Source organism: Gymnogyps californianus, chromosome 2, assembly GCF_018139145.2.
Source record: "Gymnogyps californianus isolate 813 chromosome 2, ASM1813914v2, whole genome shotgun sequence".
In the NCBI taxonomy this organism is placed as follows: Eukaryota; Metazoa; Chordata; class Aves; order Accipitriformes; family Cathartidae; genus Gymnogyps; species Gymnogyps californianus.
The window spans coordinates 147,104,571-147,127,007 of NC_059472.1; the positions used below are offsets into that span (position 1 = coordinate 147,104,571).

At 37.4% G+C, this 22,437-nt stretch overlaps 1 protein-coding gene across 4 annotated transcripts in view; it reads right to left on the bottom strand.

The window, feature by feature from the left end:
* NEBL (nebulette) overlaps positions 1 to 22,437 on the bottom strand; it is a 273,965-nt gene that overhangs the window by 66,913 nt on the left and 184,615 nt on the right. Inside the window, exons 3-7 of one of the 4 annotated variants that reach the window (XM_050892025.1) lie at positions 21,020 to 21,124; positions 18,756 to 18,866; positions 11,956 to 12,066; positions 4,074 to 4,175; positions 2,390 to 2,491 (exon numbers count right to left, since the gene is read on the bottom strand). The exons of the other annotated variants lie outside the window; for them this stretch is intronic. Of the exons in view, the coding sequence (XP_050747982.1) occupies positions 2,390 to 2,491; positions 4,074 to 4,175; positions 11,956 to 12,066; positions 18,756 to 18,866; positions 21,020 to 21,124 (531 nt within the window). The remainder of the gene's footprint in view (positions 1 to 2,389; positions 2,492 to 4,073; positions 4,176 to 11,955; positions 12,067 to 18,755; positions 18,867 to 21,019; positions 21,125 to 22,437) is intronic. 4 annotated transcript variants of the gene reach the window in all.

Here is a 22,437-nt window from a genome sequence, read left to right on the forward strand (position 1 = left end):
GGGGTCATCTTCATTTTTCTGTGCTCTTGATTTATGATCAGTGTGTCTAAGTGTTATAATGATTCAAATAATATACAAAAACATTAGATAACTCACGGCCACTGCCTTCCCTTCAGAGGACGTGGGGAATTGCTGAGTGCACCTCCCCACTCCTGAAAGCAGCCTGGTATTTGCAGCCTCCATGCTGCTGCATGCAGATGGCTGGCAGCAGAGTGTCAGGCTGAAGCACTGCCTCCCTGTCTAAAAGTACGTGGCCCATCACACACCCTGCAAGCAGCCACAACAGTGCAGACTGAGAAGAGGACAAGAGAAGGAAGGATCCCAAAACCTGGATCCAGGCCCAGTGGCTGCGGAGTTTGGACCACCAAGGTTTAGTAAGAATCTTCTTTACAAATAAACTGTAAGCAAGCTACATTTTGTCAACTGCTCCTCTCTTCCTGCCACACCTTCTGCACTATTTGGACTCTCTAAAGAAGTTAAAATTGCACACACCAAATGCTCTCTTCTGCAGAAGGATCTCAATTAGAACTGCTGCCATCCCAGTCCCTGGCAGTGAAGAGACTCTATTATAAAAGCTCTTGCAGATTCAACATGCATTGTCCAAGAGGAAAAGCACATCTAATAAAAATGAGATAAAAAGTGCATTGATGAAGCCTATGATGCAGCTGGCTCAGCATCAGCCTGCAGGACCCCATGATCCAGCTGGTATTTTTCGATTGTTGCGATTGTTGGCCACAACCGCAAGGGCACCAGGCTTGGTGAGATGGAGAGGGCTATTGGAAAGGGATCCGCTTTGGCCCCATTTGTGATGACAGGCAGCTGCAAGCCCACTAGATTCTGAAATAGGCTGCAAGAAAAGGAATGTGTAGGCAGCCACTGAGTAGAAATAAAGGATACCACACATTAAATTTAGATATGAACCCTTTTAAAAACCACTAAAGGTGTTTGCTAAGTAACAGACAGCTCCCTTTCCTATAAGTGACACCCAGGTCTAAGCAGCATCGCACTGGCTCTTCCTAGAAGGCACACGTTGACTTCCAAGTCTGCACGATGCTAAACACAAAAGAATCTCTTAGCAGACTTGCCCATCAGCAGAGGAATGAGCACATGATCCATTACAAAATGGAAGAAATAAATGTTTGGAAAACACAAACTAATTTTTATTCTGAATACATCATTAACAGAGCAATAAAAAGAATGTAATTTCTTCTTCTTCCCTTTGTGCAGTATTAATGCTTCAAAGTTAATGATGGTCCAGTGTGAAACAGGAAATCATGTAGCAGGTATCTAAGGACATTTGGTGACAGCAAAAGGAGCGCAACCTCTTGCAAACAGACACTGCACTGTTTTGCAGCTTGTTCTCTATGACACATTATTCGCATTTTATGGTAGTTCTAAGAAAGACGTTTACTATCTAGCCAAATCACAAATATTTGTTACACAACACTGATTTTCACACTATTCTAGTGTATACACTACTACATTTGGAGTTTTTTTCTAGTTCTGGGAAGGCTGACACGGCCTTCTCCAATCAAAGGGCATTATCCTCCTCCTACAGGAGGGCAGAATTTGTTCCTAGGTTTACAAAAGCTCTAAGTGTAGCCTGACAGGATTACTAGTGAGGATTATGCAAGGCACTGTTAAAGAACTACTCCAGAAAAAACAAAAAAAAAAGGAAAAAAAAAAAAAAAAAACAGGTCAGCAGTCAAAAATCCCTTCTCACAATGTCAGGCTGACCTGTAGTAGAGCCTTATGCACAGATCTTATGAGTAGAAGACTCATAAGAGGAAAAGAGGGAATATTTGTGTTTTCAGCTTTCTTTTTAGTTATGGACTAAAGTAATCCCTCCATTTTTCTTCTTTTTTTTTCTTTTTCTTTTTTTTTTTTCTTTTTTTTTTTTAGGTTAATATATAACAGAAAGTAGTACATAAAAGGTTCAGTTTCGGGGGAGGGAAGGCGGGTGGTTTATATGTCAGGCCAAATTCAGATCCCATTACTCACATTAGCAAGCAGTTACACAAAAGACCCCAGTTACTTCAGTGGGATTAATCACAGGGTAAGGTTCCACTCAAACTGAATGAGCAGCAAAATTTGCCTCTAAATTACATACAGTTAATATTTTAGAAATCCTAGATAATCTGTATAAATATACACCATCTCCACAAGAGACGAGCTCTAACAGTCAAAGTTCATTGTATTTTTGCATAAAAATGTATATTCTGTTTCCTAAGAATCTTAAATTTACCAGTCATTGCAATACTATATGAAAAGTTTGAGAACATAATCTTCATGCAATTAGAGATAATCATCTAAAAATCTAAGTATTTTCTTGCATTACTAGGAACGAGATATCTGAATGAAGTCATTGTAAAATGACAGAGAATCTTACTTGGCTTAACAGTTTTGAAACTCCTTTAGCATGTTCAAAATCTGGTCTTCCAAGTACAGCAGGCTCCCTATTCATTTCTCCCCTTCCTTTCTTGTACTCAGCCTTAAAAAAAAAGAATATGAATCACTATTAAATTGTTTGCTTTTGTTTTATCAAGAGAAATGTAAGCATTAAAGCTAGTAGAAAAAGTCTCATTTAGTGATCTGCATTGACACTACTGTTTTAATCAGATCCGAAAAAAGCCCTTCTCAGGCTTCAGCTCCTTAACAATGTAATATTTATTTATTGTAAAACACAATGCACAGCATTCACAAAATTCAACTTTAACCAAATGCATAGCTTAAGCCTGGGAAATACTGTTCTCCCAGTCAAAGCAGAATGAGTTACAGTGGCTCAGCATTTCTTACCACAGTGTCTGCAGTTTACACAAGATTGTTTGTAGCAGCTGAAAATAGTCTTGAAACAAAATTAGGCTGAGGGGCAGCCTTTTTTAAATGTAAGGTCAAATTCCACTCTCAGTTTTACCACCGCAATCTTGCTGGAGTCAAGTCAGTGAGGTTGCATTGGTGTAACAGAGCAGAATTAGTCCCGCAAGGTTGATGTTACATGATCTTTCCAGCTGAACTGCCTCCCATGCAAATTGCTGCAATTTTTTTCCACAATGCATTAGAAAACAGCAGAGATGAACTGACAATAGGTGCTTTGCGATATCACAAACTAAATTACCCATTGCCTAAAATAGGCTTCTTGCATTACTCGGGCACTATGAATCAGCAAGGACACGCTGTAACAACAGACTGAGAGAAATAAAAGTCCCAAAGCCACTCCAACTCAAAGGGGGCTTGAACAGCAATTAGTAAATTTGGGTGTTGAACATAAGACTTAGTAGAAGTTCTTGGTTTTCAGAAAATCCTGAATATTCAAAAGGTAAATCTCAGGTCTCTTAAAACTGTCTCTCCATAGGTGCCTAGTCAGTCTCACATTAAACTATTAGCAGTTACTTAAAATCTTGGCTCAGGGCTTTTAATATATATATTGTTTAACTTGTCTACAATAAAATATTAAAATGCATCACACATTGCTGCTTCTCAAACTGCTCTTTGACCTATCCATTAGCAGATGTCACGGTGGGAGGGCAAAGAATTTCAGAGAGGAGTTCAGGAAGGAGAGCCCCCATGCAAGAAGTGGTGTGTTTGCACAGCTCTCAGAAGGACAGCGGGGAATTGCATTTCCCTCTCGCTGCTGGCTGAGATGGGAGAAGGAAGGGGAGTCCTGGGATGCAAGCTTCTCTTGTACTGAGGTGAAAAAAGGCTTGGTATATCTTCTGAAGTGCAGTATAGGATACGAGCATATGCCTTCTTTTGAGAATGGTTATCATGAATAAAGCTGAAACAAAACCAACTTTAGAAAGCTTAATGTTGTCTTTAGATCAATGACCAAAAATTGCAAAGGTCATACTGTCAAAATCAAAATAAACTCATAACTTTGTAACATACCAGGCAGGGTGGGGGCTTTTTGTTGGCTTTTGTTTTTTTTAATGAAACTTCCATATCAGATTTGGGGTTGCAGGTTTTCTGCTCGTGACATTTGAGAACTTCAGCAGCATTCTAAACAATCTGACTGAAATTGGAATAAATAAAATAACATGCCTAAAAAATACAAATAGAGTAACAGGAGAACATACATCGCTTATTATCTTTGTTATCTCAGTTGCTATCTTTATGTCCGGCCTGTTCAGCACTTCAGTGTATCTATGAGTATCTTGCACATCCTTCTTATAGGATACCTGTCAAACAAAAAACAGTTTTGTTTAAAATAAACAAACAAAAACATCTGAAGTTTATAAATAGACTTTGAATAACCTATCAACTCAGCCATCAAATTCAATAGAACTCTGCCTAATTTATTCCAACACAGTCCTGCTTGACAGGGATTATTTAGTAAGACCCACACACAGGTTAACAGGATAAGGAAGAAATTCAGAAGCATAAAATACAATATTAAAATGAAAAATGGTTTTGCTTAGAAGCGTAGTAGAAAATGAAAGCACTGTAAAGACCCAAATATTACGTTTTATCATTAAATTTCAGAGGACTTCTAAGAGTACATCATTTTTTTCTATGCCGTACCCTTTTTTAATATAAACTAAGCCCCCTATGATACTGAGCACTGCAGCCTAGCAGATTGCAGCTACACTGAACAGAAACTGTAATTCTACCACAGTGAACGTCTTTCTCAGTAATAGGCAGCTGTGTAGCTGGTATGTAATTCAATGACACAACTCCACCTCAGCATCCCCCACTCCCCCCAACCCCACTTATCTGCTCCTTTACACAATCATGGGAACAAGAAGGCTGAGTGTTCCAGCATGTGGAGTACAAGACTGAATCTTTCTGTTTGTGCAAAAGCCACTACTGTAATGAATGGGCTCAGAAAACTTTCGCCAGAAGGCTAAACCACAGGTAGGAGAGTCCAAACATTCTCCATTTAGCAAAGCAATCACAGGAACAGCATAGACCTCAGGGACGTTACAGAGCTCTGAGACCACAAGTTATCCTTCTTCTCCCTCTTCAGGGTCTGTAGACTTTTTCCTCTCCCTTGCTGTGGCACGTGTGCCAATCTAAGCCAATTTCCAAGAGCTGTCTTACTGAATTATTCTGAATGATTAAGAAAATCGCTCCTGGTATTCAAAAGTGTCTGACAAATTGAAGTTTCAGGCAAAAGTTAGAGAACATAAAATAAAGTCTACAGGAAATAGAAAGTATCAGAATAATTCCTGCTTTACTGGACAGCCTTTTAGATTTTCTTCAGTTGTTTAACAAAGTTAATCAACCTCTCAAGACAGTATTTCACCATCAAGAAAGTCCTCAGCTTGAAGCTTCACTTATAACCTCCACATCTAGCTCCTATTTCCAATGTAAAGTTTCACTCTGGGTACAATGCAACAAACTCATAAACTGCAGCACTCAACGACAAATATGATTTGTAGAAATGTTATTGTAAAAAGAAAAAAAAAAAAATCTTACTTTTTGGCAAGTATTTTACAGGCAACAGGAAAGTAATTTTGCGTCCATATGGCTTCAGCTAAGTAGACAAGCTAAATAGGCTTCACTGTTGGCCGCTTGCCCACAAATAGATCTTATAATTTTTAACCTACAATGAGTGACGCAGAAGTGTAATCACCGATAAAATAAATAAATAAACAGGTTGGATGAATACAGCCCAAAGTATCACCTACCAAGAAAATAAAAACTGATTCTTACAGCTTGTTTAAACCACTGGAAGTTTTGTTTTGGTTAGGTTTAGATTTCCTCTATTTTTTTAAGAAACTAGATGTACAGACAAGCATTTGCAATTCAGGGCTTTACATGAATTTAGTTAATTATATGCTGTTCATCCTAATGACCACATGAGGTGAGGTGAAAACCACAAAGGCAGCAGAAACAGGTTTCTGAATAGCACCCTATCATCCATGTAAATTGCAAATTAAAGGCCAGCATATGTGCTCAAAATAGAAATTAGAAATGGAGTGAATTTAACAACAGAGAATCAAGAATAGTGGTGATAAAGTTGAGGAAATGTGGTCACTTATTGCTCCCAAATGACATGATCATATAGTACATGAAATAATGGATTGTGGTTAATTTCAGGGGGAAAGGGAGGGGGAAATAAGACAGTGACAGTCCTTTATATTTCACCATTTCCAATTATATTAGATGCAAGGCCAATTGCTATAGCTTTCCCTGAGTGAATTATTATTCTTCCTGCACCTAAACCAGTATACCTATTACTTATGTCTGAGGGAAAGTCATCTAGCATTTTACAAATGTCTGCAATATATATTTGCTCCATTCCGCAGCTTGTCATACTCCAGTGAGAATAAAAATGTTATGCAGCAGAACAGTAGTTTGTCAGAGGTAGGCCAAAGAAGGAAAAAATATGTTTCCCATTTCCTGAATAACCTCAATCCCTGGATGCTGACCCTTTCCCTTTGGGACAGTGTGCTGGCCTCTATTACACAGCTGCTATTCTGTTCCATCTAGTGATATTTTTTTTTATAGCGCTATGTTAGAACAGTAAAACCAGAGCTATTCCAGGAAAGCAAGGGAACAGATGTAGACAGGGCAAAGCAACCAGCTTGGTGTGTGCACCCATGGGCACCGGGAAGATGGAAAGTGGAGAAGCCTACGAGAGGGGAGAAGAGAAAACAAAGCCTGGTCAAGCAACAAAAGAAAGGAAACAGCAGAAGCTCCCAGAGAAGGGGACACCTTTTCTCCTGAGTTGGTTCAGCCCCTTACCAAGAGGCTCAAACCCTGACTGGAACCTCCAGGCATTACACGATGCCCTTACTCAATCTTCACTTCAAAGGGTTGCTCAGGCTCTACCGAAAAATGTCACCAAAGGCTCAAGAATTGCTCCTTTTTATGAGGACCACAGGTCTACGAAACATCTGCTCAAACTGGCCTTTGCATAGGAAAAAGTAACTAAGATACTGACAACTTAAGACCAGCAGTGAAAGACCTAAATGGAGAGTTACAGCAGACCAGTGGGAAATGCAAGCGAGAAAGAAGCAGGGACAAAAAGGGAAACAAAATGTACTATCTCTAGTTTTGAAGATAGTAAATTACAAATACTAACTAAATTTAAAGTGGTTTTCTACCCCAATTTGAAATTACAATAAATAAAAAGTGGTTACATTGTTGAATATTTTTAAAAAACAACAATAATCTGAACAAAAGCCATTTCTCGTCTTTAATCCCAAGTGTGATGACATACTCTGAATTGCCACTAGTTTTTGCAAAGCATGGAAAATATTCAGGGCTTGCTCATAATTAGTAGACTAATTTTAATAGGGCCAAACCTCCAGCTCTTATAAAAAGGCATAAGGTCCACTGAGGGTAAACATGCCAGTCTATTTACTCCAGCTGAGGGTCCTGAAGCTGAGGGCACCTTTCATGATGGTGCCAGTGCATTGGAATGCACTACAATGCTGCAAAGTAAACAGGTTTCTAACAATGCTGCAAAACATCTCAGGTTGTCAATCAAGAAACGGAAACTTCTGCTACATGGTGGCCCAAGCACACCTAGGTTCAAAGGACTTGGACCTTTCCTGCAATCTTTTGTTTTCTCCCCTATTCCAATTCCAAAACTATTCCAAGCTATAGGTAATACGTTATTAAAATATGCACAAGCAGCTATGAACACATTTTGCCCTCTTGAGATGCACACGCAGAAGTCAGCAAGGAGCTGGGCACACCTACCTGCAAGAGAATTTGTCTCTTACTGTTCATCCCTGCTTAGTATTTTCTAAGAGCTGCAAGTCCACTAACTAATGGCCTGTCAGCTATGTCTCTGCCCCTTTTCTCTCATCTGCACTTTGGGGTCCATCAACACTAAGAAAATGACTAGCTGGTGACAATCATCATTGGCAACAGCTTTTCTGATCCCCACTCAAATGGTGTTGAAAACTGTTTCCCGGCTCGTGTAGAAGAGACAAACACATTTCTGGCCCATTACAGATTGATGCAGTCATCCTTTCCAGTAATGGGCTTGAAAATTGATTGGTCCCAATTACATCAGGAGTAAACACATCATTTTCAGCACCAGTTGGAAGTGGTCCAGGGGGACCTGCTGTTGACAACCACTGTCAGCAGAAAGTTAGTCAGTGAAAGGTGATTTTTCTAATGCAGATGCTGAACAGAGAGCCAGGAGAAGCTTGACTTTAACACAATCTGCATCAAAACAAACATCGACATTTTGGTATGTTATTGATGGTGTTTAAGCACATCAAGTTTAAGATCTGCTGATTTGGTCTTACCGGAAAGAATGTAAATTTTTTTGTGTGGATCATGACTGCACAATATCCTGAACATGAAAAAAAAGCTCACTCGTAACACAATATAGACTTCTTAAATATTCAAATCTAGATGGTCAGTGAAACATTATAAATTACCACTACTGACATCATATGGACTGCAAAAAGCATACATACACATCAAAAGTTTGCCCAACTGTCAACGAACATTTTAAAAGCAGTACTGTTTCGTACATAAGCGTAAGAGAAAAGACACCAGGGCTCCAACCTCAGATCTGCAAACTGCCTTTTAAATGTCCACAGATGAGTCTATTGAAGTTTTCTTATTCGTAAAATCAGAACACCACTTCCTTATTTCATACAATGTAATGCTGTGAGGAGAATCGGTAATTTTAACCAAGTAGAACATATAAATAGCTGTACAAATACTTAATATTATTTTGCTATTCATAATGCCCAGTGATGGACCAGGTCATGGAACAGACAAAACTGTGATCCACAGCTTTGAGCACCTTCATCAAATGCCATGTGCAGCTCCTACCCAGGCACAATGCGCCAAGTGTCTTCTTTGCTGTAGAAGCTTAATTGTCATGTCATTTCACTGTTCAATTACTTTCTTCCAACCATGTCATCCTTAGCTACACATAAGGTGAACCACTATTTTGTGACCTGATGGTTTTCTAAGGGCCACCACCTAGTGTTGGTCCCGAGTTTGGAAACTTCCAGATGAGCTAAATGACATCAGTCAAGCACAGATATAAAGTAGGCTGATGGTCCCTACTTCACTTTTCTCCAAATGCCTTTGTGTGCCAAAGTCACATCATTAACATTCACTTCACAAAACACAAACACAATTTATAGAGAAAAGTACTCTGGTTTGGATAAACATGCTTTCGTTCAAGCATTATGTAGTATTTAAATTATTTTTCAAGTAAATTCCCTATCATTAAAAAAGTCACTTTTGTTCTTTTGAGAACAATTTTCTTCAGTCTAAGTATGAAGAAGAGAAAAATGTTTTTCTTATACATGATCACATTGTTCAGGAGATTTTACAGTATCTCCCTGTTACGCAGCTTCAGCCCACACTTACAGAGCATGTTAATGATATTCAAAGTGGTGTGAAGGCCTACAGCACATGACAGTTTCAAAATGTCAGCACAAATGTATTGTAAGTTGAATACAGTCTTAATTTTTAAAGGAAATTGCACATTTCACAGACTTGAGTATAAATGTCAGCCTTATTTTAAGGCTGAGTAAATAGTCTTAAACACATCCTAATCCTATTAGATGCAAACCCTGCATGTAAAGGTTGAATTGAGTTGGCAGAGCATTGTAGGTAAACATGCATTCTGCTCCCATAGGTATACTGTACTGAGTGGTGGATAAAAGAGCTTTGTCCTTCTATTCCCCCAGTAGTTTCCCTCCTTTTTCCCTGCACTTGCAAAGCTGTGATTCTACAAATAGCCTGAAATAGTTCAGAAAGACAAATGCTCCACATTTGGGATGCTCGCTATTCCACACTCTGACTCAAAGATGAAAGCTCACGTGGCTCTTAATTAAACCTGTACTTACAAAACAAAAAATCCGCAGCTATTCACCATGGTGCCCAAACAATTACCCGCAGAAGCTGTGGAACTCTGCTGAACAATAACTGGACTTACATAACTTGCTCCTTTTTGTGTGATAAAGATATATCCCCATTGCACTGCAGCTCCCCATGAGCAACCAGAAAGAATCTGTTCTTAAACAGATGAAACTAACTGGTTAGAGTTTTATGTTGGATACGGAGGGTTTGTTTGATTTTTTTGAAGTTTGCTCAGGCTGAAAATAATTTCCTTCATATTTTTTCATTATTTTTAACATGCTGTTAGAAGTTCTCATTTATCAAAACATCCTTCCCTCCTGTGTTTGCCTTCATTTCCTTTTTTTTGCTTGCTTTAAGAGTGAAAGAAGATGAAACAACTGAATTTCATTTACTCTCACATCTGCACCCTGCTCTCTTTAATTCTGTTAGCAGGTGATGTGCAGCTGTAGAAGGGATAGGGGTTTTGCACGAGCATACTAATCCTCAGACCATGATGAATTTGATTCAAAAACTCGTCTCATATTCCTCCTGATCACACCACCTTCTCTGAGAAGGATTCTCATCTCTCTTCCCAACATTAGTTCCTTCCCTAGGAGTCCACCATCATTCCTACTGCCAGGTAAAAAAACCTCTTGCTTATAGGGAGAGAAGTTCATGTTCCCAGCTCCTACGCTCTGTCAATCTGACAACCTGATGCTTCCAACAGAAGAGACAGCCGGAGTTTGACAAGAAGAGGGAATTCTGTAATCAAGGCAGGTTGCAAATTACTGCTGGGAGTTCCATGCAGGTATTTCCCAGCAGAAGAAAAAGTTATTCTTCAAACATAATGCTTCCCTGAAGTTTTCCAGCAGCCTTTTAATCAGCAGCCAGCTGTCAAGATTCTGCACACACGGACATAGATCTAACATTGACATTTAGTTTTCAGCCTACATAACCTAAGAGTGTTTGCTACACTGTCAGTAGGGAAGATAGTGTAAATTTAAGATAATTCAAAATGAACACCCAAGCTTCATTTTCTACATTGTTAGCAACAAACAAATATCCCGTTTATCTGAGAAACAGGAGTTATAAAATCACATACCTACCTGACTTGACTTGGTTACCTAAGAAGAATGGAAATGGCTCATAACTTTAAAGGTATTTACATGTCAGCTGTTCTTACTGGTTTTGTGTACCCTTTAAAATAACCTCACTATTTTAGCCAACTTTTTCCTAAAATTTACTTTTCTCATAAGTAAGCTTTTATAAAACCTAAAACTAGAATACATTTTCTTCAAAGTTGTGTTTGTATCATTCAAGACACTAATCTTGGTAGCATTTTTTCCCTCAGCAATACTGCATTGAGCTAAGCTAGCTTAAGTGCATAAGCTACCTTAACCATGAAATCAAACCTGACTTGATACTAATAAAAAATGTAAATACTATTATTAGGCTTTTATATTGTGAAAACCTAAAGAAGTTAACAAGCAGCTGTAAAAAAACCAAAACAAAAAAGCAACTAACTTGAAAAATATTGCTAAATACTCTAAATTATTTGTAAATTATCTAAGCAAAACTACAAGAACAAATACTTTGGTCAATGGTATAAACTAGTGCCAGGCATCAAACTGAACTCTATGGCTCAGATTCTGTAAAATAAGTCATAAATTGTTCTTTGAAACTCATTTGATATGTATTCATGAGATAGGAACAAAGTTATTCACGTGCATAAAAGTGTGCAAGAGCAGGGCAGAAACAGCCCCCTTCTCTCCTCTGTACAGAACCCTTGAAGAACTATCCAAGTGTTGACAGTGTAAGACAACTGAAACCATGCTGGTGTTCATGTAAACAAAGAGCTTTATACACTTTTAAAGTACAAGTAGGTACAGATGAATTCAGAGAACCTGTGTTTGTAATTTTATTTCAAAGTGATAGCACTTAATAACCATTACTACTAATAAACAATAACAACCGCTTTCCACTGCAGTTTAGAGTAAGAGTCACACACCATTACTGGTAGCATATTTTATACACACATCGTGTCCCAGATTACTTCAGAGCAAATAATGTAAAAAAATACCAACTAATGAAATATGAAAATATTCCATGCCCAATTCGTTTCAGTTAGCTATAATAGATGTATCTACCCAAAACAAGGAAACTCATTTCCGATGGGGGAGTACTTACATCACTCTGGTATTTATTGACTTCCATAGCGTGCTTAATATCTGGAGGCTCCTTCATATGTGCATAATCTGAAGTTCCTTTCTCAGCATCATGTTTTTGTTTATATAGAACCTGAAAAGAGCAACATTATACTTTTGTGACCTCAGCAGAGCAGGTATAATAATATGAGCTGGGTTAAACCTAGTTTCATAGTGTGCCTGTATTCAGGAAGAAATGTAATAAATAATTAAGCTCCTTAATGGAACCAGAACCCTGAAACAAGAGCAGCTTCCACCCAAAACAGAGACATATGAGGCACAGTCAGCAGAGAGATTTCTCTGAGTCTGTTATTGCAACAGAGGTATGAGTAGAAGGGGGAAGAAAAAGAAATATACAGAAACAGAAAATTAACCTTAACAAGGTGAGAAGACAGCCCAGGGAAAAGCATAAGCAAGAGCTTTTTTTGCTCAAAACACACTTGAATCTATCAGCTAAGTAACTATTCCAGGTTTCTTTTTTTTTTCCCTGTTTTCAGAAAAAAAAGAAAAGATTTGTGTATTCCTCATAAATAAACAAGTTTACATGAAATACTTGTAGCCCAAACATCTATTTCTTCCACTGTTAGGAAATTACTAGCACAATACACATTTTGACTAGCCCCCAGGTTCACAAAGAAAAATAACATTTACATTCAATTGTCATCATGGTAAAGGAAAATGGAATTGGATTGTGAGTTTATAAAGAAATTTATTTTTATAATAGAAACTGAGCTCAATGTTGGGCATTCATCCAGCTTTCACTGTACTGTGTTACACTTACATATACACACACTCAGATTCTAAAACTGCCTGAAAAGCTGATCTTGCACTTATCCTTGTCAGAAGCTTTTAGGCTTACATTAAGAAAATTCACCAGGTTTTGATGCCTGAAGAAGCAGCAAGCATCAAGAAAATTCATTTTCTAATAGCTCTCAGGAGCAAGCATTAAAATAATCCCCAAGAAAACAGCAAATACTAAATAAGATTGAAACCTGATCAGGAGGAGAAGGATTTGAAACTAAAACCCTCGATAGCAATAAAAGAATACTGTGAAAGTTTTGAGATGGGAACTCTCGACTACGGCGATTCGGATGCTTTTAGGACAGGATACTAGAACTGTGAGAAAATGTTGTATCTATTTGTGTTTAAGGCAGCAAGATTGCATCTGAGTCACAGATCAGGGTACCCAAGGTAATATATTAGTATCTGCCCTGACTATCCCAAATTACAAAATGACATATAGGCTGAGAGATTAAGACAAAAAGGGGGGTTTTTTTGCACTGCTACTGTATGAATGGAAGTATCAAATTAGGAAACCTAAAATGTGCCATCTCCTTATACAGTGTAAATCCAACACGATCAGGCCTCTGGGGAAACAAACACAACTTAAATTGAAACGAAAAAATGTCTATAACCTCCCTATACCGATTACCTCTTGCAACTGGCAAAGCAAATAATCTTTAACAAGACTGAAGCATCAATAACAAATGATCCCCTGCAAAAGTGTAATTACTATATAAACATATGCCACAAAACCTCTTTTGCTACTTCTCCTGCTTCACATTGTCACTTTTAAGATGTTCCCCACTCAATACCATTCTGAAATGCAGACTTGTACAGTTACTTCCAAAATCTACCAATTTACAGGTATTTTATTACATTGCCACTTTGCTGGTTCAACATCTATGTTTTTCTGTTGGCGAATGGGCTATGTAACCAAGACATCAAAAAACAAAAGCACATGAATGCCCAACATGAGAAAACTAACAGAAATTACAACTGAGTGTCCACTATCTTGGGAAAAGATGACTGTTTCTTTAGCTTAATGTAGGAATATTTGACTTGCTATTTGACAGCTGTGTTCTTCCTATCTTTTCGCATTATTCTTATTAACTGACTTAAGTGATGACCTTGAAGCAATCACAGGCTAGGAGGAGTTCAATAGCTGTCTAGTTTAGTTTTGGACAGTTTAGTGCAGAACTATTCCCAGATCTGTAAATCAGTTCCAAGGAAGCATGAAAATATGCTTATGAGGATTATTTCATCAATATTCTTAGAACCATTATTTTACATGTTAGCATGTGTATATTTATTTCTCATTTCATGTTAATTTTCAAGTTTTAGCTAAACTGAATTTTCTTTATCAAATCTACATATGAAACTACTCTACAGAGAGATCATAACGTCTACTCTGTAGTGGCACCATTTATTAACTCAAGAAACACAAGGCAATTATTTAAGTAGGTATGACTTCAGATTGAACTAATTTGTAAGTACTTATTTTTTATTTTTCTTCTCTCTCTTGTACACCAGTGTGTCAATAGGAAGCTGCATTAAGGAAGGCTTTGTGCTCTTTTAACTTAACTCTGACTGACCCTCTGTTTTGGAATACTTTAAACACTATTAAATTTTTATCTTTATATTTCCCTTTATAGTCAGTAAGCTGAGCCCTGAACTTAAAATCCACAATGTAGGATTTTGTAGCAGGAAATGTTCAAGAACACAGAAAATGCTATTTTAATCTCTAGATAGAGAATTAGATTATCCAAGGTATTTGTGTAAAACAAAACTAGAGAAGTCCAGGACACCACCATAAAAAAGAGGAAATCTTGAACACGAGATTTGATACCATACAAAACCATGAAGAATTACATAAAACAGTCTGATAATGTGTGACATGATTGTAAATGATGCAGTAAACCACAAAAAATAGCTTTATCATAGTGAAAAAAAATACATGAAAGTAAATGGAGGATTCCACCCACAAGTAAGAAAAACTCTGAAACTTTCTGTGGAAGTTGAAAATATTGCTTAAGATTCACTCAGCTCATCATCTTTAAAAACAAACAGAAAATACTGTTGAGCATTGACATATAGTTACTATTTGAGATATTGCCCTGTGCAAAGGAGAAAATTAAACTGCCTTCAGTTTGCTTTAGATTATTCCTTTCAGATAAGAAGAAAAACAGTGCAATCTCTTCTTATGGCAGAAATAAAGTGATGAAAAAAGTGATGAAACGCATACTTTTTTTCAACATTGTTTCCCCCTCAAGCAATTTTAAATACCTTTATCATTGTTTGTGACACCTTATTAAAAAAATTGTTCTGTGTAAGGAAGAATTCAGTATACTGGTCTTCAGACAAGAAAAAGACTTGGCACAAAGCTAGCAATGATCAGAAATTTTCCTTCAGAAATATTTTCCACAGGAAAATTGCAATTTTTCCAGATAATGTCCATTTCCTCTCAGGAAAATCAAAATGAGGGCTCCCTGCCTAGACTACTCTTATCAACTTTATTTTCTCATTGCAGAGAACAGGGAAATTGGTGAGAGCTTTGCAGGCTTGCAAGGAGGGTGAAGTTACATGGTGGGGACAGGGACTTCTGCTCTCTCTAGCTTGCCCTGGGGACAGCTACAAGAAGAGAGAGAGGGAGGAAAATCTGGTTGCTCACCCTCAAGAAAGCTATTTAGAAGGCAACAGTCAAATCTTCTGCGTAGAGGAAAAAATGAAATTGATAAAAGCCACCCAAGTATGTGAGGCTATGAAACTTCTTTTTCATTCTCCTGAAACATTTTTTTCCCATATACACTGTCATGATTTTTTTGTCAAAATTTTGGATGGATTTCCTTCTCTAAGTATTTATTTCCATCTTCCTGCCAGTTCTACATAAAACACAGAAAAGCAAACGTGGGCTTTATGCAAAAGCCAGCAGAGGTGGTCTTGTTTTAGTCTTCCCTGTGTATCTTGAAGAGGGAATTGAGCATGAATCAATACAGCCAATATGGGGAGAAAACTCCACAGGAGGAGAACCACAATTGTCAGTGTTGTACTCTCCATTATGGTAAGATCCTGTCAGTGCTGACATTGTACGGCTGGAAACCTACAGAACGAGGTCCTGGCTCTGCTGAAGTCAATGACAATTGCCGCATCAGTTAAAGCGTGCAAAAGTGATATATGGTGCTACGGCAGTCTGTTTGCTCTGGAGAGGACAGTGGAGGGCAGCTGTAGGTGGGGAATAATTTCTTGTGAGAAAAAGGAAATTTCCCCTAGTTGCCTCCAAGTTCCTAAATCATGAGTGTGATCTGAAACAGTGTATAAAATTAATAAATTGGGCTAGATCTAGGTAGGCTGAAAATGGAGCTGCTGGGCAGCAGCAGTGCAGCAGCACCATTTCAGTGGGGGACTGCGTTCGCGCTCTCCCCTGGTCATGGTATGGAATACCCCTTTGGCTAGTTCAGGTCAGCTGCCCCAGCTCTGCTCCCTCCCAGCTCCTTGCCCACCTGCTTGCTGGCAGAGCATGGGAAACTGAAAAGTCCTTGGCTTAAGATAAGCGCTACTTAGCAACAGCTAAAACATCAGAGTGTTATCAACATCATTCTCACACTAAATCCAAAACACAGCACTGTACCAGCTACTAAAAAGAAAGTTAACTCTGTCCCAGCCGAAACCAGGACAGGATCAAACATCAAATCACGAGAGAGACTGTTTGCCGAGGACACACCTGTGTAAGGAGATCACCCGGCAGAGGCATACCAGCCTCGGCAGTCCTGTGCCAGCAGGCAGTAGCAGGGACAGTCAGTGGCTCTCTTTCTTCCACGCCGTGATCCCCTAGTCCCGACACACCTGCTTGGCAGATGAGGCTACGGATCCTGCCAAGAACATGGCATCACAGAGTGAGAAAGCACCTGCTTGATCTGGCTACAAAAGCATTCAAGCCTGGCCTTGCATCTGAGAACCAAGAAAAGGGAGTCAAAGGTGTAAATTTGTTCTAATGTGGATGAGGAGGAGGACACGTACTCATATTTTCCACCTCTCAGGAGATCAGCACCTATTTAAAATCAGCTTACTATAATTGAGAAACAGACTGCAGTTCTGTGCTTGCAACAGCCTTTTTGCAGGAGGGCTGGCACAATGGCCAGCCGGTACTGTTCTCCCTCCTTCCTATGGCATACCCATGGTCTCCTCTTGCTGAAGTGATGACCTGTAAATTCACAATTCCAGCTAGATAGAGGCAGCAGAAATCCCCTCTGCCATATCCTAACCCAGCTGAAATCTGAAATCCTTGTATTAGCTACTTAGGTATCGCAGTGATAGGCACAATATGGATTAGATTTCAATACTGTAGAGAAGATTTTCCACTAGAAAATCCCCTAGGATCTCTCTCAAAGTAGCATTAAATTCAGGTCCACTGCAACAGTAACCACAAGTTGGAAAAATGTGTCAGTATATCTTTAAGTTTTATGGTAGATTATGATTTATAATGCATCTATTCCTAAGGGGAAGGTATGAATTTTACAGGAAAAGTTTCTGCTTAAATATAACTCATCCTATATGCGTATTTGTTTCTCTATGACTGTTGGACGATTGAAGAAAACCTTCAAAAAATATCAAACGAAAATGTCAGTCTTTTCCTTAAAAGGGTTTTTTTGATGAATCAAATGGTTTCATTTTTAGTCGCAGTTATTTATCTTTTCTGCCACATCACCGATGTTAATTAACCTCATTTGCGTAAACTAATGTAGAATGTACTCATTTGGAATGAATCCAGGAGTAAATCTGTGGCAAACCAGTTAACTAATGTTTTATAAATCAAGCTAATGGTTTAAAAATGTTATACAAGTTTAATTCCCGATTTATTTCTACTGTAATTCTTCTAATCACTCTCTTTACAATGAAATGTCACATTAATTTCATTTCAGCTACTGCGCTGCTTTAACTTGAGTGTATGTATGTTCCATTTCAAACTATGAAAACTAAAATATACTTTATGTTATTATATTTGCTTAATATAGTCTTGATTAACACATTGTTTTAAATCAAAACATTTCTCCACAAGCTGTCCTGAGATTTCAGTGCTTTCTTTTGTTATGAATATTTTCCTTTGTTTGAAAAAAAAAATCACTGCATTAGAAGAATGCAAACTGAGATACAATCAATAATATGGATTGAGGAGTGTGTTCACAGACTGGCTGTATTAAACTATACGTAGTTAATATCTTTAAGAGAGGAGAAAGGCAAAACAAGAAAAATGTGGAAATGCTTGGTGGACAGAAAGCCATGACCGTCTATCAGCTGTAATTCTCACGAGTAACAATGAAAATCTGTAACTTCATTCATATTACACATATTTAACACTCACAGTTCCACTGAGATCAATGGAAGTGAAGGGTCACCTGTCTACATTAAGGGTATTATATTTTTAAGCCCCTGGAAGCAACTGAACTGGAATTTACTATTTTACTGGATGTTTGCATGTTTTACACTATGTTCAATATACTTGATTTCATATTTTTAATTCTATAAAATTTGCTGTGAGTGGTAGTATGTAGACCATCAGAAATACATTTACTGCCACCAGTAAGTGCCTTTAAAAGTCATTAAAGTATTTTTTTTCCCTTCAGCATCAAACATTTTATAAAGCCAATACAACACCCAAATTGAAATGGTTGTTATATAAGATTCATCTATTCTATAAACACAGTGCAATGTCACTGAATTCAATAATTCCTTATTGCATTCATGGATTTCTAATGGATTTCATTGGATTGATGAATGCACTAGCAGTTTTTAAATTTATATTTAATAAAAGTAACAAGATTGTCAACATTTTAAAAGTGAGTAGTTCTTGAAGTTAAGAAGTTATGGTGATGATGATAACTCTGGATGATAAACTCACCCAAATAAATCAAGCAGGCAATCAAGTATCCGTTCAAATATATTGTTCAAATTGGTCATATTCTGTCACACAATCTAAAAATCATTTTTGCAATTCTAAAATTGTACCTTGCTCTGAAGTTGCGTTAATTCCTTTGCAAATACACTGTCAATTGTGGCTGGCATCTGCTGATAAAGAGAGTTGGAAAGGTCTTTCTTAGCAGCTCCTTTATACTTTACCTAGAAGGGAGAAAAAGGTGACATACAATGCAAAAATTAAGATACAGTAATTATACTACCTATTTTTTCTGTTAAATAAAACAGCATAGACCATTAGAACTGGAAAAATCGAATGCTGTCATAAACTTTCAAGCAAAAACAGATCTTTAAATAATAACTTTAAAATACTTTAGGTGGATGTGTCTAATTCACAAAGCAATGCAAAGTATCTCCTAATTCAATTCAATAATTTTGGGGGAAGTATAAAATAAGGTAAGCAAGGCAGTTATTTTTCTATCTTTTTAAAAATCATTTCCAAAAAACAAAATTATCTTTTTTCTTTCCGTTTTCCCAAGTTTAGAACAAGATGAGCAATGAGAGGCCAACAAAAAATATTTTACCAAGTAATTAGTAGTAGCAATTAAATGTAACCGGAAAAGACAGGAACATTAAAGTTAGCATGTCTGCCATCATTTCTACTTAATCTTTTCATATTACAGACTCATTACTTTTTATTTATCCTGTACTTTCTCCGTTGTTCAGTACTAGCAATTCCTCACAAAAGGGTTTTATGAGACAGGCCAGAATAACAGTTCAAAATCTGGGAGGCTTTTGCTTCAGATCTAAGTTTTTCAAATTCATAAAACAATAATGTCAAATATTGCTGTGAAAGTAATCATAAATATCAAAGATATCTTAAATGATACTGTCTAATGTCATTAATTTACTGTGCAATATACAGCTGTTCATTAGAGACTAGTTCCCCATGTGTATTATATATATCAATAATTTGCTGTAACATTTGTTGCTGTTTCCCAAAACAGAGGGCTCTTTTTCACTGCAGTAGACATGCTGTTAAGAATTTCAGTGTTCAAGTTTTGCAAAAACAGGTTATGGGACACTAGAGGTCAGTAATTTACAAGATAAACCATCCATCACATCATTGGCTTCAGGTAATGCTGCAATAAGCAAACAGAGTGCTCAACACTGTGATAACATAAAACATATGGGTTTTAAAATTTTGAAGTATCTTTATATCTCTAAATCTTTGACTCATAATTAGCAGCTTTTCTTTGGAATCAGACAGATGGATTCGATAAATACTCCCTCTACATTGTGCTTTTGTAGACTACAATAGTCTGTCTCTTAGAAAGTAAAATTTCATCACATTTATGCCCCTTGGGACATGCCACTCTTTCTCAGAAAATATGAAGATAAATGTAACAAAAATATTCATCAGAAGCATTTATATTGAATGTAGCCACACAGCAAACTGATGTATATCAGAAATAGAATATAGAATGTATATAAATTACGTAACTCTAGACAGGGATATTGGGATGTTCTTTATCATAATCATAAAGGTAGCACAAAAAATGAGGCACCAAAAATTGAAGTCTTCCAAAGGTCGCAGTGACAGAAAAATCACTCAGAACCAGCTGTTCCTTAACAAAAGCAACTCTCTGTCAGGTAGAACTCCTGCTGCTGTTCTCACCTGTGGAAAATAATCGGAGATGCAATCCTATGACACCTTGTATCTGGGACATGAAGAGCTGGCAGTAAACTCTGCTCCGCCATTTTGGAAGCTGCCATTCTTTCTTTGCCACTACAGTTGTGTTTGTGTCTGTGTGTCTGTGTGTACGCGAAAACCTAAAAACTCTGACATGCATATGCATATATATGCATGCAAGAGCTCAGGCTACCTGCAGATGGCATTGACCTGATGTCTGCCCCAGTCCCCTTGCTGAAGGAGGACAGGGGTGATAACATGGTAACAGTTTCCTCATCTCCTTCTGTTCGATATCAGGCTGTGAATTCTCCACAGCAGGGAAACTACGTGCAGGTATAATTTGCAAACCTCATCACTGCAGAATAAGTAATAAGAAATCCTTTTTCTATTCCTCAGTTTATCCATCCATAAAATGGGGTAGCTAGGACTCCCTCAGATGCAGGTATCTTGGAATCCCAATATAAAAGTGTTGCATAATTCTGAATTATTATTACTCACATATACAGTATACACTAATTAGAGCACTTTAAGTCACTTCAGCTTTAAACAGAATTGTTATTTGAAATAAGCCATCCTTCCCCTGCTAAAAACCACCATATCCAATTGAGAGAGTTTTTAGGAAGGATAAGAAGAAAAGAGAACTCTTCAATCTTTTAGGTCTTACCTCAGAAATAAAAGCACTGAGACTTTTCACATGTTTTAGCTGTGGGGTGTCAGGTACAAATATGCATTTGCCTTTAGATTTTTTAAACTCTTCTTTATAGTGTATCTACAAAGAGGAGAAAAAAGAAGTTTAACTGTTCTTAAAAAAACAGAAAAATAAACAATGGCTATTTTTTTTAATTTTTTTTTTTTTTTATGGATACTATGCTGGGTGGCTTGCAAATACCTCAGGCTGAATCAAATTAAGCCATAAAGGGAAACACCCAGTTCTCACACACAGTACCAAGGCTATTTAAAAGTCACAGAACTCTTTAATAATAAAGATGAAAAAGATATGATTTTTCTCTATGTCTACAGCACTTTTTCACCACTGTTGTAGATGTTTTAGTATCTCTAAAGAAAGGAGAATCAAATAATTGATCTCCTTGATCTCAAAGATAAAATTGTTAAACTAACTTCTAACACAGACCTAGCAAGCACAGAATCTGTATAACATAATCAAATGCCCCTTTATGAATCCAAGAGTTACATTAATAAATTCAGAAGGCCACTGCCAAATCATTGCCTAGAAAGCACCCCAACAGTCATGACATGCAAGTAATAACAGAATTTCTTTAAGACCAAACAAATTTTAAATTGAGCTGTTTTTTAAATCACATGTATGCACAAAGGAAACCATATTTGAAGCAAAACACCACGACATATTTTGCAAAATAAAAAAAAAAAACCACAACCAACCTTTTTCTTACCATTGGGCAAACAATACAGGCAGGTATAATAACCACATGACTGTTAATGAAGTCAGAGTTACTGTTTGTATTAGTGAGACTGCGAGAAGGATAAAATCTATGGACATAGTGAATGTGTAGGAACCTTTATTATGTAAGAATTGTGTGAAGAAAGATGGTGAATTATGACGAGATGGACTAAATAAGTTTTAAAGATAGACCCTTTACATGGATAGCCTTAAATGCCATTTCTTTCTTTGTACATAGAATAGTTTAGTCCAATGCAAACTGAATTATTTAGTATTAAGCTTTCCTGGTTATTATCTGCTACCATTTCTCTAACCTCATTTTCACATTCCGCACAACAGCAGCTTGCATTTATGCACTCTAGACTTGCTGACAAGCACTGACAGAAGCAATATGATCTGCATCTGAGCATTACAGAAATATGCAGTCTTAATTTCCTCTCTCTCTGAATCCTTAATGGATATCACAAGTTCTAGTCTACGCTCCTCTACAGGGACTTGGAAAATTCATGAGAAGCATGGCAGCTTACACGGAATCAGCTCCTGTACTTTCTGATGCAAACTTTTTGTCCACCACAAAATGGATTAGACAATGCCAAATTCATCTCAAACTGATGAATACATAATCCTCACACAGGAAATAATTTTGGTTAGTATTGAGCTCA